General features: G+C 39.5%; 1 protein-coding gene across 2 annotated transcripts in view; it reads right to left on the bottom strand.

The window, feature by feature from the left end:
• LOC102809677 (syndetin-like) overlaps positions 1-14049 on the bottom strand; it is a 36843-nt gene continuing 22794 nt past the window's right edge. Inside the window, exons 22-30 of one of the 2 annotated variants that reach the window (XM_085501081.1) lie at positions 9246-9383; positions 8604-8701; positions 8335-8431; positions 7710-7868; positions 2820-2860; positions 2431-2511; positions 2208-2306; positions 1825-1915; positions 1-1422 (exon numbers count right to left, since the gene is read on the bottom strand). In XM_085501081.1, coding sequence (XP_085357207.1) covers positions 1303-1422; positions 1825-1915; positions 2208-2306; positions 2431-2511; positions 2820-2860; positions 7710-7868; positions 8335-8431; positions 8604-8701; positions 9246-9383 — 924 coding nt within the window. In that variant the 3' untranslated portion in view covers positions 1-1302. Of the gene's footprint in view, positions 1423-1824; positions 1916-2207; positions 2307-2430; positions 2512-2819; positions 2861-7709; positions 7869-7909; positions 8034-8334; positions 8432-8603; positions 8702-9245; positions 9384-14049 lie in introns of those variants that run through there. The other variant, XM_085501082.1, reaches the window with a different exon arrangement.

Here is a 14049-nt window from a genome sequence, read left to right on the forward strand (position 1 = left end):
CATGTTTAAAATAGTCTTTAATGATATTACATATTATTCCTTACATAAATGTACATTACTAACAGACTGAAAGACACAGAGTTGAACTACTTTCTCATTCATATTATTGGGAAAGCACTGAAATTTTATCATTTACTGGTGGTCACTTTGCACGGTTATTATAGTAAAAAAAAACAATTCCATTAACCCTTTGTAAGCCAACTTTCATCATTCTAGATCATGTCCTATAGCCAAAAACTGACAAATATTTACAAAATATTGCACCAAAATGGAGTTCAAAGGGTTAATTTGTTTGTGCTAACAGCAAAACTTGAGTTACCAACACTTCTAGTCAGTAAGGGGCAAAGTCACCACTTTCACTCAATAATGTGAGCATACCTGAAGTAAATAAACTTTCTATGATTACATTACTCCATAATTTGTGACTAGTATAGTAGACATATGTCAACATTACACCTGCAGCCACTGAAATTATTGAGAAACTAATAATGAGACATTCATCAATATACAAAACACATTTTGTAAAAGTGCACAACAAAAGCTTAAAAATAATAATAATAAACAATACATTTTTAAAATACTTTGAGTTCTGTATGGGAAACTAGTATGGGAGTTCACCTATCTTCCAAAATCACTAGGGTATCATTTTGTGCTCCAGCCAAGGCATCTTTAAATTAACATATCTACACACCATATTTCATTACTTTAAGGATGGGTTGTTGACACAAGGCTAGAAATTCAAACAAACTACCGGTAGTTCAGATTTTAACCTTTTTTCAATTCAAAATAGCCACCAGGAGTATCGCACTTATTTCAAAGGAAATCTTCTCTAAATTCAATATTTACACAATTCATTGTGAATATCAAGATAAAATCAATTTAAAAGTTCATCTATTTGCATAATATTAATTTATAGAATAGTATGTATATGAACATGAAAACAAAATGTGGTTTGTATGAAAACTACCAATATTGTAAGAACATACATTTGACTACCTGTCAACAATTTTACAAATTTATTTGGTAGCATGTTTTCAAGACAGTAAAACTATATGTACTTCACCAATTGATTTAAGGATGACAATATCAATTTGTTCAGACAATGTACACTGTATGAAAGTTTTAACTACCAAATTTGGTCATAGAGTGTTATACAAATAGTACAGCTAGTTATCATGGAAATTACAAACTGCAGAATTTTAAAATTTACTGAGAAATCTTAAAATGTCAAAAATATTTGCGACAATCAAACGAAAGTCAATTTTAGAACTGGCAGTGGTCAGGTTTGGATGACACTCAATTTCACCTCCTTAGTCGATCGATTTCTTCAATAACTTGTACTAACTTCTGTCTTGACTTCTTCTGGAAGAGTGATGTCACTCCACTGGTAACCAGACTAGTCAGTTGTTTAGTGGAGTATTCCTGTAACAAAAGATACCAATATGAAATCTTATGTACACAAGTAAGCCTGCCATCTAAATAAATATATCATTCACAGAGTAATTCCTCATGAACACGGACCACAAAACATCTATGAATGAGGACAGCTTTAGGGTGCAGGTTCAAAATTTGTATGCTTCTGCTGATGAGATCATTTGAATAATCATAATATGAGGAGTATGACCCTCATCAAATTCAGAGAAGAATATTTTGTCAAGTTGGTTTTAAAAATAATCAAAACGAGGATGGATCACCAAGATTTTCTCCATGGAATTTTTGCTATATTAGCATCAAATGCTAAAAGGGCAGAAGAGCCACCATTTGATTTATGTTTTTGGGGCTCTAATGAAATCATTTTTTCTTAATTACTGAAAAGCTACCTACCCTATGGTCTCTGATCCATTGTTCCATATCATTTTCTGTCAAATAAAATGCTTTTATGTATGTTTCTACATATTCCCTGTCAGGTATGGGTCTGCAATAAATAAAATTTCAGAGACTTCAGGCAAAGTACATGTATGTATGGATGTAAATGTCAGGTTATTACAAGAATATCGTAAAGCATGCCTGAAGACAATGCAGCAGAAAATGATTTCTAAGCAGAGGTTGATGCATCTTCTCACTGTGAACTAAATTTTGAAACATGCATGCCTGTATCATGTATCCCTTTCCAAATAAGGTAGGATGCAGATACCTGGTAAATACTGCAAAATTACTACTACATACTCATTATTCTTCAATTCTAAATTAAAGACTCATTGTCTTACCTAATGTCTGTGAGTTTTTCTAATTTCATTAAAAACTGTTGGAAATCCAACTGCATCAGTGCCCTGCCTTCATTGCTGCATTTCTTAGCACAAGCAAATCTGAAAAAAAAATTATAAGTAGTTGTATTGTATTGTATTATATTGTATTGTAAGGAACTCCTCACCAACACTTTAACAACACTCATTGGTGAACTGAAATGATCAAATGGGATTATTGACTCACCCCTCTACAAACGTCCAGTTTGACAGTCTTATCACATGTTCCCATAGAATATAATAGACAGGCTGAGGCAGAGGAACTTTCCTACAAATACAGATCATTTCTGGCATTATTTCATTTTAAATCATAATTGTAAAATTTGTGTACAGAATTGTTAGTGAAATCCACCTCTGTGGTAAAAGGTAAGTCATACATCAGAATTATCAGACATTCAGGAAATTACTATTACTGGTGGGTAATAATAAAGTTCACCACTGGTGGCATCCTCACTCAGATCCAATACAAGAATACCATTAATCCTGTGTTTAAATGCTGCCAGTAACAAAATTAGTATAACGCTATCAACTCAATAAATTTATTGAGAATAGATTAAATATGGAAGTGATTCTTACCTAGCTACTTCCTGGATCCTTAAATCAAATAACTGAAGTTCCTGGAGTGAAAGAAAAACATTTGATTTAAAGCTAAAATATTTAATATACACTTTCGCATACATATCTTATCAAAGCTGTAGAACCCCATTAAATCAATGAATCAATGGATGATATTACAAAATCAATATTTGATTTGAAGCATTTTCTATTGAAATTAGTTTGCACACAACACTCTTGAGTTGTTACTCCAACAATCAACAATTACATCCTTTCCTTTCAATTAATAGGACAAATATTTTTAATACTAGTGTTACCACATGTCTGATTGAATTTGACCGTTACATTTCATTTTAATACTCCCTTGGTATATTGTGTTTAGTTGTGCACACAAAGCAGAATTCAACAAAACAGAAATGGATTAATTGTAGCGAAGACAATAATTGTCACAACACATATGGTTTTCACCACCAGACTTTGTCGCTCAATTTTTTCGCACATTTTTCTTAATTTCTTTAATATTTCTGGAAATTAACCCTAATTTTCAAGCCAACAGAGAAAATTTGAATCAATTTTTAGTTTTTACTAAAAACAATTGGCATTTTTGTCACAATCTTTTGAAGGAGAAACAGAACAAAACAGGACTATTTTGTGTTGAAAAGAGGAAATTGGTGGTGAAAAGATTAACTTGTGAACAACATAATTTCAGATTTTATTTTTAGATTTTAACTAAGTTTTGCCAATCATACAACTCTCAGACAGTGATTAAAGCCAACTAATATCCTCAAAAACTGTCCTTAATTCATTGATTCATGAACATTAACATACATAATGTACATGTTCAGTAGGCACCAGTAATATTATAGTATTTATTAGTTAATCTACCTGCACTAACCAATCCACATATGGACTGTGTTGTGACATGATTTCTTTGATGCCAGTAATATTATAGTATTTATTAGTTAATCTCCCTGCAGTACGGAACCCACATATGGACTGTGTTGTGACATGATTTCTTTGATATCAGTAATATTATAGTATTTATTGGTAAATCTACCTGCAGTAACCAATCCACATATGGATTGTGTTGTGACATGATTTCTTTGATATCAGTAATATTATAGTATTTATTAGTTAATCTACCTGCAGTACGGAACCCACATATGGACTGTGTTGTGACATGATTTCTTTGATATCAGTAATATTATAGTATTTATTAGTTAATCTCCCTGCAATAACAAATCCACATATGGACTGTGTTGTGACATGATTTCTTTGATATCAGTAATATTATAGTATTTATTAGTTAATCTACCTGCAGTACGGAACCCACATATGGACTGTGTTGTGACATGATTTCTTTGATATCAGTAATATTATAGTATTTATAAGTTAATCTACCTGCAGTAACAAATCCACATATGGACTGTGTTGTGACATGATTTCTTTGATATCAGTAATATTATAGTATTTATTAGTTAATCTCCCTGCAGTAACAAATCCACATATGGATTGTGTTGTGACATGATTTCTTTGATATCAGTAATATTATAGTATTTATTAGTTAATCTACCTGCAGTAACCAATCCACATATGGACTGTGTTGTGACATGATTTCTTTGATATCAGTAATATTATAGTATTTATTAGTTAATCTACCTGCAGTAACCAATCCACATATGGACTGTGTTGTGACATGATTTCTTTGATATCAGTAATATCATCAGTAATATGGACTGTGTTGTGACATGATTTCTTTGATATCAGTAATATTATAGTATTTATTAGTTAATCTACCTGCAGTAACCAATCCACATATGGACTGTGTTGTGACATGATTTCTTTGATATCAGTAATATTATAGTATTTATAAGTTAATCTACCTGCAGTAACAAATCCACATATGGACTGTGTTGTGACATGATTTCTTTGATATCAGTAATATTATAGTATTTATTAGTTAATCTCCCTGCAGTAACAAATCCACATATGGATTGTGTTGTGACATGATTTCTTTGATATCAGTAATATTATAGTATTTATTAGTTAATCTACCTGCAGTAACCAATCCACATATGGACTGTGTTGTGACATGATTTCTTTGATATCAGTAATATCATCAGTAATATGGACTGTGTTGTGACATGATTTCTTTGATATCAGTAATATTATAGTATTTATTAGTTAATCTACCTGCAGTAACCAATCCACATATGGACTGTGTTGTGACATGATTTCTTTGATATCAGTAATATTATAGTATTTATAAGTTAATCTACCTGCAGTAACAAATCCACATATGGACTGTGTTGTGACATGATTTCTTTGATATCAGTAATATTATAGTATTTATTAGTTAATCTCCCTGCAGTAACAAATCCACATATGGATTGTGTTGTGACATGATTTCTTTGATATCAGTAATATTATAGTATTTATTAGTTAATCTACCTGCAGTAACCAATCCACATATGGACTGTGTTGTGACATGATTTCTTTGATATCAGTAATATTATAGTATTTATTAGTTAATCTACCTGCAGTAACCAATCCACATATGGACTGTGTTGTGACATGATTTCTTTGATATCAGTAATATCATCAGTAATATGGACTGTGTTGTGACATGATTTCTTTGATATCAGTAATATTATAGTATTTATTAGTTAATCTACCTGCAGTAACCAATCCACATATGGACTGTGTTGTGACATGATTTCTTTGATATCAGTAATATTATAGTATTTATTAGTTAATCTCCCTGCAGTACGGAACCCACATATGGACTGTGTTGTGACATGATTTCTTTGATATCAGTAATATTATAGTATTTATTGGTAAATCTCCCTGCAGTAACCAATCCACATATGGATTGTGTTGTGACATGATTTCTTTGATATCAGTAATATTATAGTATTTATTAGTTAATCTCCCTGCAGTACGGAACCCACATATGGACTGTGTTGTGACATGATTTCTTTGATATCAGTAATATTATAGTATTTATTAGTTAATCTCCCTGCAGTACGGAACCCACATATGGACTGTGTTGTGACATGATTTCTTTGATATCAGTAATATTATAGTATTTATTAGTTAATCTCCCTGCAGTAACCAATCCACATATGGACTGTGTTGTGACATGATTTCTTTGATATCAGTAATATTATAGTATTTATTAGTTAATCTCCCTGCAGTAACCAATCCACATATGGACTGTGTTGTGACATGATTTCTTTGATATCAGTAATATTATAGTATTTATTGGTAAATCTCCCTGCAGTAACCAATCCACATATGGACTGTGTTGTGACATGATTTCTTTGATATCAGTAATATTATAGTATTTATTGGTAAATCTACCTGCAGTAACCAATCCACATATGGATTGTGTTGTGACATGATTGCTTTGATATCAGTAATATTATAGTATTTATTAGTTAATCTACCTGCAGTACGGAACCCACATATGGACTGTGTTGTGACATGATTTCTTTGATATCAGTAATATTATAGTATTTATTAGTTAATCTCCCTGCAGTAACAAATCCACATATGGACTGTGTTGTGACATGATTTCTTTGATATCAGTAATATTATAGTATTTATTAGTTAATCTACCTGCAGTACGGAACCCACATATGGACTGTGTTGTGACATGATTTCTTTGATATCAGTAATATTACAGTATTTATTAGTTAATCTCCCTGCAGTACGGAACCCACATATGGACTGTGTTGTGATATGATTTCTTTGATATCAGTAATATTATAGTATTTATAAGTTAATCTACCTGCAGTAACAAATCCACATATGGACTGTGTTGTGACATGATTTCTTTGATATCAGTAATATTATAGTATTTATTAGTTAATCTCCCTGCAGTAACAAATCCACATATGGATTGTGTTGTGACATGATTTCTTTGATATCAGTAATATTATAGTATTTATTAGTTAATCTACCTGCAGTAACCAATCCACATATGGACTGTGTTGTGACATGATTTCTTTGATATCAGTAATATTATAGTATTTATTAGTTAATCTACCTGCAGTAACCAATCCACATATGGACTGTGTTGTGACATGATTTCTTTGATATCAGTAATATTATAGTATTTATTAGTTAATCTACCTGCAGTAACCAATCCACATATGGACTGTGTTGTGACATGATTTCTTTGATATCAGTAATATTATAGTATTTATTAGTTAATCTCCCTGCAGTACGGAACCCACATATGGACTGTGTCGTGACATGATTTCTTTGATATCAGTAATATTATAGTATTTATTGGTAAATCTACCTGCAGTAACCAATCCACATATGGATTGTGTTGTGACATGATTTCTTTGATATCAGTAATATTATAGTATTTATTAGTTAATCTCCCTGCAGTACGGAACCCACATATGGACTGTGTTGTGACATGATTTCTTTGATATCAGTAATATTATAGTATTTATTGGTAAATCTCCCTGCAGTAACCAATCCACATATGGATTGTGTTGTGACATGATTTCTTTGATATCAGTAATATTATAGTATTTATTAGTTAATCTCCCTGCAGTACGGAACCCACATATGGACTGTGTTGTGACATGATTTCTTTGATATCAGTAATATTATAGTATTTATTAGTTAATCTCCCTGCAGTACGGAACCCACATATGGACTGTGTTGTGACATGATTTCTTTGATATCAGTAATATTATAGTATTTATTGGTAAATCTCCCTGCAGTAACCAATCCACATATGGATTGTGTTGTGACATGATTTCTTTGATATCAGTAATATTATAGTATTTATTGGTAAATCTACCTGCAGTAACCAATCCACATATGGATTGTGTTGTGACATGATTTCTTTGATATCAGTAATATTATAGTATTTATTAATAAATCTACCTGCAGTAACCAATCCACATATGGACTGTGTTGTGACATGATTTCTTTGATGTCCCATCTCACATTAGTCATCATCTGAATCATCTGTTCAAAGTCAATCGCTTTGGTGGCCACGCTTCTATACACAGGAATTCGTAACTCGTGTGCTACGATGACAGTCTGAGGTAAAAGATATCAAACAGATATAATAGAGTCAACTTTCAGAATGTGAAATACAAGTTTGACCTGTGAAATTGTTACCCCTTGACCTTTAAGCCAATGTCAAATTGTTGGCACCTTTCAAATTAAAAACACCAAATTTGTCCAAAAATGTGATCATGTGACCTGCAAACAAAGGAAAATTATGTCTATTTGGTTTAAAATTATACAAAAATATACAAAAACAAGCAAAATGTAGCAGCAACATTTTGACGAGAAATTTATGACATTCAAAGGGTAAACCTACACAAACATGACCAAGATTTCAATTTTTCAAATTTAAAAATGATGGTATCAAATTATTTTGGTTACTATAACTACAAAAAAATGTTGATAATAATTTAGTAAACAGACATTTCTTCACATGGCCCTCCTAAAGAAGCAGACAATGAAAACAAATTTGATATACATTGTAAATATTTCCTACCTGTGAATAAAATTGCTGTAAAAATGGTTTCTTTGATGGTGGTATCATTGATTCTAAATGTGACTGTAAAAACTGAAACTGCTCAGATAAAAATAATCTAGGAGAAAAAAAAATATCATTCACATTGAATTTAATTACCTGTTGCATGTAATTTACATATCATTAGTTGAATTTTCATAACTGGAGTGTGATTTACATATCAGTTACATGTAATATACATATATGCAATGAGTAAATGACACTAGAAATGTAGCAAAGAATTTACTTACAAAGACTCTGTCGCTACCATTCTTTCCGACAAGCCAAACAATTTATTCAGATCAGTCATCTCAACAACAGGAGACAAATGAGGATATGGAAACTTGACCTGAAAAAAAAATCAATTTGAAATAATATACTCTCACTAAAATGTCACAAACTCCTTTGCTCAGAATCTCAGTCATATCTTATTAATTTCTCAGACCAATGCGATAAAAGTTAATCATTTACAGATTATGACACCCCCATCAGATTGTACTATCACAGGACTGATCTGAATAAAAGGAGCAGGAATTGATCTGAATAAAAGGAGCAGGAATTGATCTGAATAAAAGGAGCAGGAATTGATCTGTCAAAGAAACCTGTCAACAAACAAGCTCACTGATTAGTTCAGCTGTTAGGGGTTAGGGTCGAGTAGCCAATCACACACATTCTTGTAAATATCTTCGCATCGACTTTGCATGTGCAGAAGAACGAAGCACAGAGGTCTGAAAGTTATTATCAACCTTGCCATGCTGTCTCACAAATCTAAAACAAGGGTACAATAAGAAACAAGAAAGGAGACTTGCTAAAATTAAAATGTTTAGACAGTCACCAAAGCCATAAGAGATGAACTCCACCATTTATAAATTAAAATAAAAGTAAATTCTCACCTTTGTATTCTTTTCATCTGTATTGGGGGCACCAAGCTGTGATGGGCCAGGTACAACTGATTGTTGTATTAAATTGTCTTCTATTCTTTTCAGTGTTGTTGTTAACTTACTCCCCAGAACACGCCCAGAACTTTCTTTCTGAAAAGCACAAATAAACCCAGATTACTGTAAACCACTGCTCCATTTATTACCATTTGATGATTTAATGGCATTTGTGACTTTAGATGTGAAATGTTCACTGCTACAACATTTTGTAATTTTGACTTAGGCGAGGGTTCTCCGAACCCGCCTATTCACATAGTTCATACCCACCATAGTCTCCGGTCAGTCAAAATGACTATTTTGAACTGTAGGCATTAATCAGCGATTCTGCCGGTGACGGAGAGATAGAATCTAGGTCAGGGGAAGCCCCATGACCTCAAGATTCTTTTACCCATTATGTCACGAACCCACGTGACCGAGGCCACATGGCAGCGCCACAGGTAGCCGTCAATCACTCTGGTTCCTTTCTCTCCGCCTCGAGGACTTAGACCAACGCGACGGAAAGAGTGGGGAGGTTGGGGGGGACCCGGAGTCTATGGTGGGTAATTGAACGTAGTGAATTTAGGCAAGGGTTCTCCGAACCCGCCTATTCACATAGTTCAATTCACTACGTTCAATTACCCACCATAGACTCTGGTCAGTCAAAATGACTATTTTGAACTGTAGGCAGAGTCAGACACCGATAGGTGGCGGGTTTTTTCGAGCAAACAGAGAAAAAAAATGATGAAAGTCTTTTCCCAGTCCGGGATGAAAACAAACTCAACACCCTAGTTAAGACCCAAAAAAGGGTGGCGTCTTACCTTGCCTGTGCTGTCCCCAGAGCAAGAAGCCAAAATGCTGCTACGGTGACAGGGTTCGGTGTGCCCGAGAAAGCTAGACCCCAACCGAATTCTGGGGGGTAGTAAGCTTTCGAAGTAAAGACCGAAACAGTTCTGCATGAGGGCATAGGCCGTAAAGCGGGACCTGGGAGCTTCCAGGGGAGTATTGATGGTAGAGAAATCTGTCCGCATAAAATGCCGGACCGACTTATTGCCTATGCGCAGGTACCCTAGCGGTTGTTCGGGCTGGGTCAGCAAACCAAGACTGACCCACTACGACGGGACCCAACCTAGAGAGACCCTTTTCAATGGATTCGGTGTCTCTTAGGTGGTAGTTGATAAAGACGTTCTGCGTTCTCCAGAAGCCTGCCCTCCATGTGTGCTCGAGGGGGGGGGGGGGGGCATGACGCTAGCACTAGCGAGTTAGCAATCGCACAGACCTCATGCGCTCGTACTTGGTGTCTCTGCAAACTCTGTGTCAAGGAAGTCAAAGTATTATGAACCTCTAATACAGTCGCAGTAAACCACCTGGTTATGGAAGTTGGGGAGGCCGGCCTATCCTGCCTGCCTGGGCCATAACACAAAGATATGTGCCTGGCACCCCGTTCCAAATCCTTAGTACGGTTTGGTGGCAACTCCGTGCTCGAACCGGGTAGAGAAGCAATTCCTCCTGACCCTCCGGGCAGACAAAATTTGACAGCCGGAGGATGACGATCGGGTGAGGATCGTGTCCTGGGATTTGGTTCTAGGCGAGAAACCCGATTCGTGTCTTTAGCACAACTTGATTGTCCATAACGGCATAACAAGACCGACCTGTAGCCAACGATCGCTGCGTAGGACAAACCCACTTCGTCAAACAGGTGGACGAAGGAGCCTGCTACCTGGCCAATAGAGGGATGGTATGGATCAATCTCCCTTCCGCTACACCAATCAGTGTATGCTTGCAGCCTAGAAATGTAGGCCGCGTTGGTGGAATCCCTGTTCGCCCTGGCCAGGACGTTGGCAGCCCGCTCAGATAAGGCTTTCGTATGTGCGGGTCTACTGAGAGCCTCTATGCATGTAAGTGATACCTGCTGGGCTCGTTGGTAGTGCGCCGTCTGGTTGGGACGGCAGGTCCGGTAAGTCCGGAAGCACTGCTGGTGCTTCGACTAGCATTTCCAACAGAAGTGGAAACTAGGCCTTGCTTGGCCAATTGGGTGCAACCCATGATAATATGCGGGTGTGCACCTGTCGAAGTTTTCTCCGGTGCCCAGTGAACGGGAAGGGAGGAAAGGCGTACGCAACTAAGTGGGTCCACAGGGTTAGCAAAGTGACCCTGGCCCAGGCTCCTGGAGTCAGCAGGAGTGTTACGTACGTCGGGAGCTTGGCGTTCCGGGGTGCGGCAAACCGGTCCAACCTTGGACCGTCCCACAGCCGAAACAGCCTGGAGGCTACCCACTGGGGTATTAGCCACTCCGTGTTCCAGAGACGGAGCTGTCCTGAAAGGACGTCGCCAGACTGTTCCTTACCCCTGGAAGGTGGTGTGCGGTTAGCTCCACATTGTATTCCAGGCACCAAAGGAGGATTTGCTCCACCAGGACTGACAATGATGGGGAAGGCGTCCCCCCCCTCCTTCTTGAAGGAGACCACCGCTGCGTTGCCTGTGCGGAGCAGGACTCTGTGGTCTCGAACTATGGGTAGAAAACGTGGTAGTGCTAAGTACACTGCTCTCAGTTCGAGCCGGTTGATATGGTAGTCCCGAAACTAATGCGGGGGCCATATCCTTGGGCTTGTTGGTCCAATAGATGCGCTCCCCAACCCTGGGGGAGGCATTTGTTGCCAGAGTCATACCTGCGGCGAGCGGGTTCAAGGGGCACCCCTGTCCGAGGTTGGCCAGTGACGACCACCAGGGCAGGGCTTCCTTCACTTGGTCCAAGAACGAAACCCGCCTATCTAGTTCCCATAGGAGAGCTCGGCGTTATAACAAGCGTTATACCGGGCGGCTGCGTAGTACGGCCTGGGGAACGACCCTTTGAACTGAGGTCATCATTCCGATGATCTGTATCAGTTCACGGAGGGACACTGAGGGAACGCTGACTCGGCATTCGGCTAGGCTGTTTAGCGCTAAGCAACACGCTTGATAAGCCAAGCTTACCTCTGTGTCAAAACTCCTTGGCCCAGCTGGGCAATTCGAAGGAGATGGCAACTCGCTGGGTGCATCGGTATGTGCCGGTAGGCCCCGCTTAAGTCTAGTGGGGCTAGCCAGTCGAAACGATGGATGGAGAGGAGAACCCTGAATGGTGTCTCCATGTGGAACCGATCGAGGAGCACGTACTGATTCAGTCTGCCTAGGTCCAGAACTGGACGCCCGCCACTCCGCCACTTGTAGATTTGGTACTACGAACACTTTTGGGTAAAGCCTGGACTTAGTTCCGGCTGATGTACCCTGTGTATGGCACCTTTTCCCAGCAAACTGCTACTTCCTGTCTGATTGAGTCCCCTGGCAGTGCCCAACAGGGGAGACACTGACGGGGGGAAATGGAGATTTCAGCGGTATCCCGTAACAAGATGTCACCACCTGGAAAGGTCCAGGGATCGGTCACCCGCTGTCTCCAAACCGGACTACACCGGCGCAATCTGTGTACGACAGGGATATGTGGCCATGTGTTCGGCAGTTGCGAGGGGGGGGGTGCTCCCTTCCCCCATGAGGTGAGTTCCCCAAGGCCTGAAGTAGTCACTAAGCTGTGACCTGGCCACTCACCGAACACGTGCCTGTCCCCCCCGGTTGCAGAGGTGAGCGTCAAACATGCTTCCCCTGCTGCCGGGTAGACGTCCGTCCAGAGAGGGTGAGGAGCCACCACCTGGCTCTTACCTCCCTGGGGGCGCGCCACTACCCTTCCCTCCCATGGAAGGGTATAAGCGCTTGCCTCCTGGCTGACTCTGGCTAGCGGACGACGCCCTAGGGCGTTGTGTTTTCTGTGCTTGGGGTGCCCTCCGCTTGCCCATGGCAGGACCAACTGGCTAGCGGATTCGATCTGAACCCTCTGGTTTATTGCACTCCGAAGCTCCGAGACTGTACCCACCATTCCCTGAACAAAGAGGGTGGAGGTTGTCCAGTCTGCGTCACTGAGGTGGGGACGTACCCCGGCTCAGCTTGTCGGCGAAAACACGTGCGTCTAAGGCCGCGTCTCGTAGCACAGTAGTGGCCCCAGCCAAGAGAGTCAGGCGACACTAGGGGGTGTCGCATGTAGATGTGCGGTGGCCCACCAGTAAAAATGTCGCCTGGTCTAGGAGGCTGGTGCTTTCTGCCTCCAAGGCCTCCTGGGCACGCATAATAATGCGCTCAAGCAACTCTGCCCTCAGGGCAGGATGGGTCGTCTTCAATTGGCAAAGACACCCATGGAACGCGGCTATCCCCCTTTGCCCGGTTTGCCAAATTCGTGGTACCGGGGTCTGGGGAAGGAGCCTTGGAATCCGGTTGGGGGCGTTTTGGTCTCATCTCACGCTATGGGGTCTGATCCCGAAACCACACCGACCGGGTAGCGTTTGGTCCAGTGGGAGGTGTTGCCTAATGTTATCCCCACCCGGGGGCCTTAAGCATTGCATCCTCCGCTGCTGACCAACGCCGCCCATCAACACCGTTTGCGTGCTCTGCGCCCCACTCCGCACTCAGACGGACAGGGAGAGACGTGCTGACGGGGTTGCTTTGGATCCCGACACCCGTGATCCCATAAGCGTTGAAGCAACCTTAGGTGGTCGCTTTAGGATCAAGGGTGGGGGTATCTACATCGTATCACTGGGATCGATGATACTCCGCCTCACCCCAAAAGCGTGGCTCATCGAGTCATACAGATGGAAGACTCTGAGGGACCACCCGAAGTACCGGCTGTATCCGACGCGAGCGAACTGCGTCCTCTTTCACCTTAAATATGCGAGACGGAGCGTGTTCGACTGTGCGTCTCATG

The sequence above is a fragment of the Saccoglossus kowalevskii genome, chromosome 7, assembly GCF_978046115.1.
Source record: "Saccoglossus kowalevskii chromosome 7, keSacKowa6.1, whole genome shotgun sequence".
In the NCBI taxonomy this organism is placed as follows: Eukaryota; Metazoa; Hemichordata; class Enteropneusta; family Harrimaniidae; genus Saccoglossus; species Saccoglossus kowalevskii.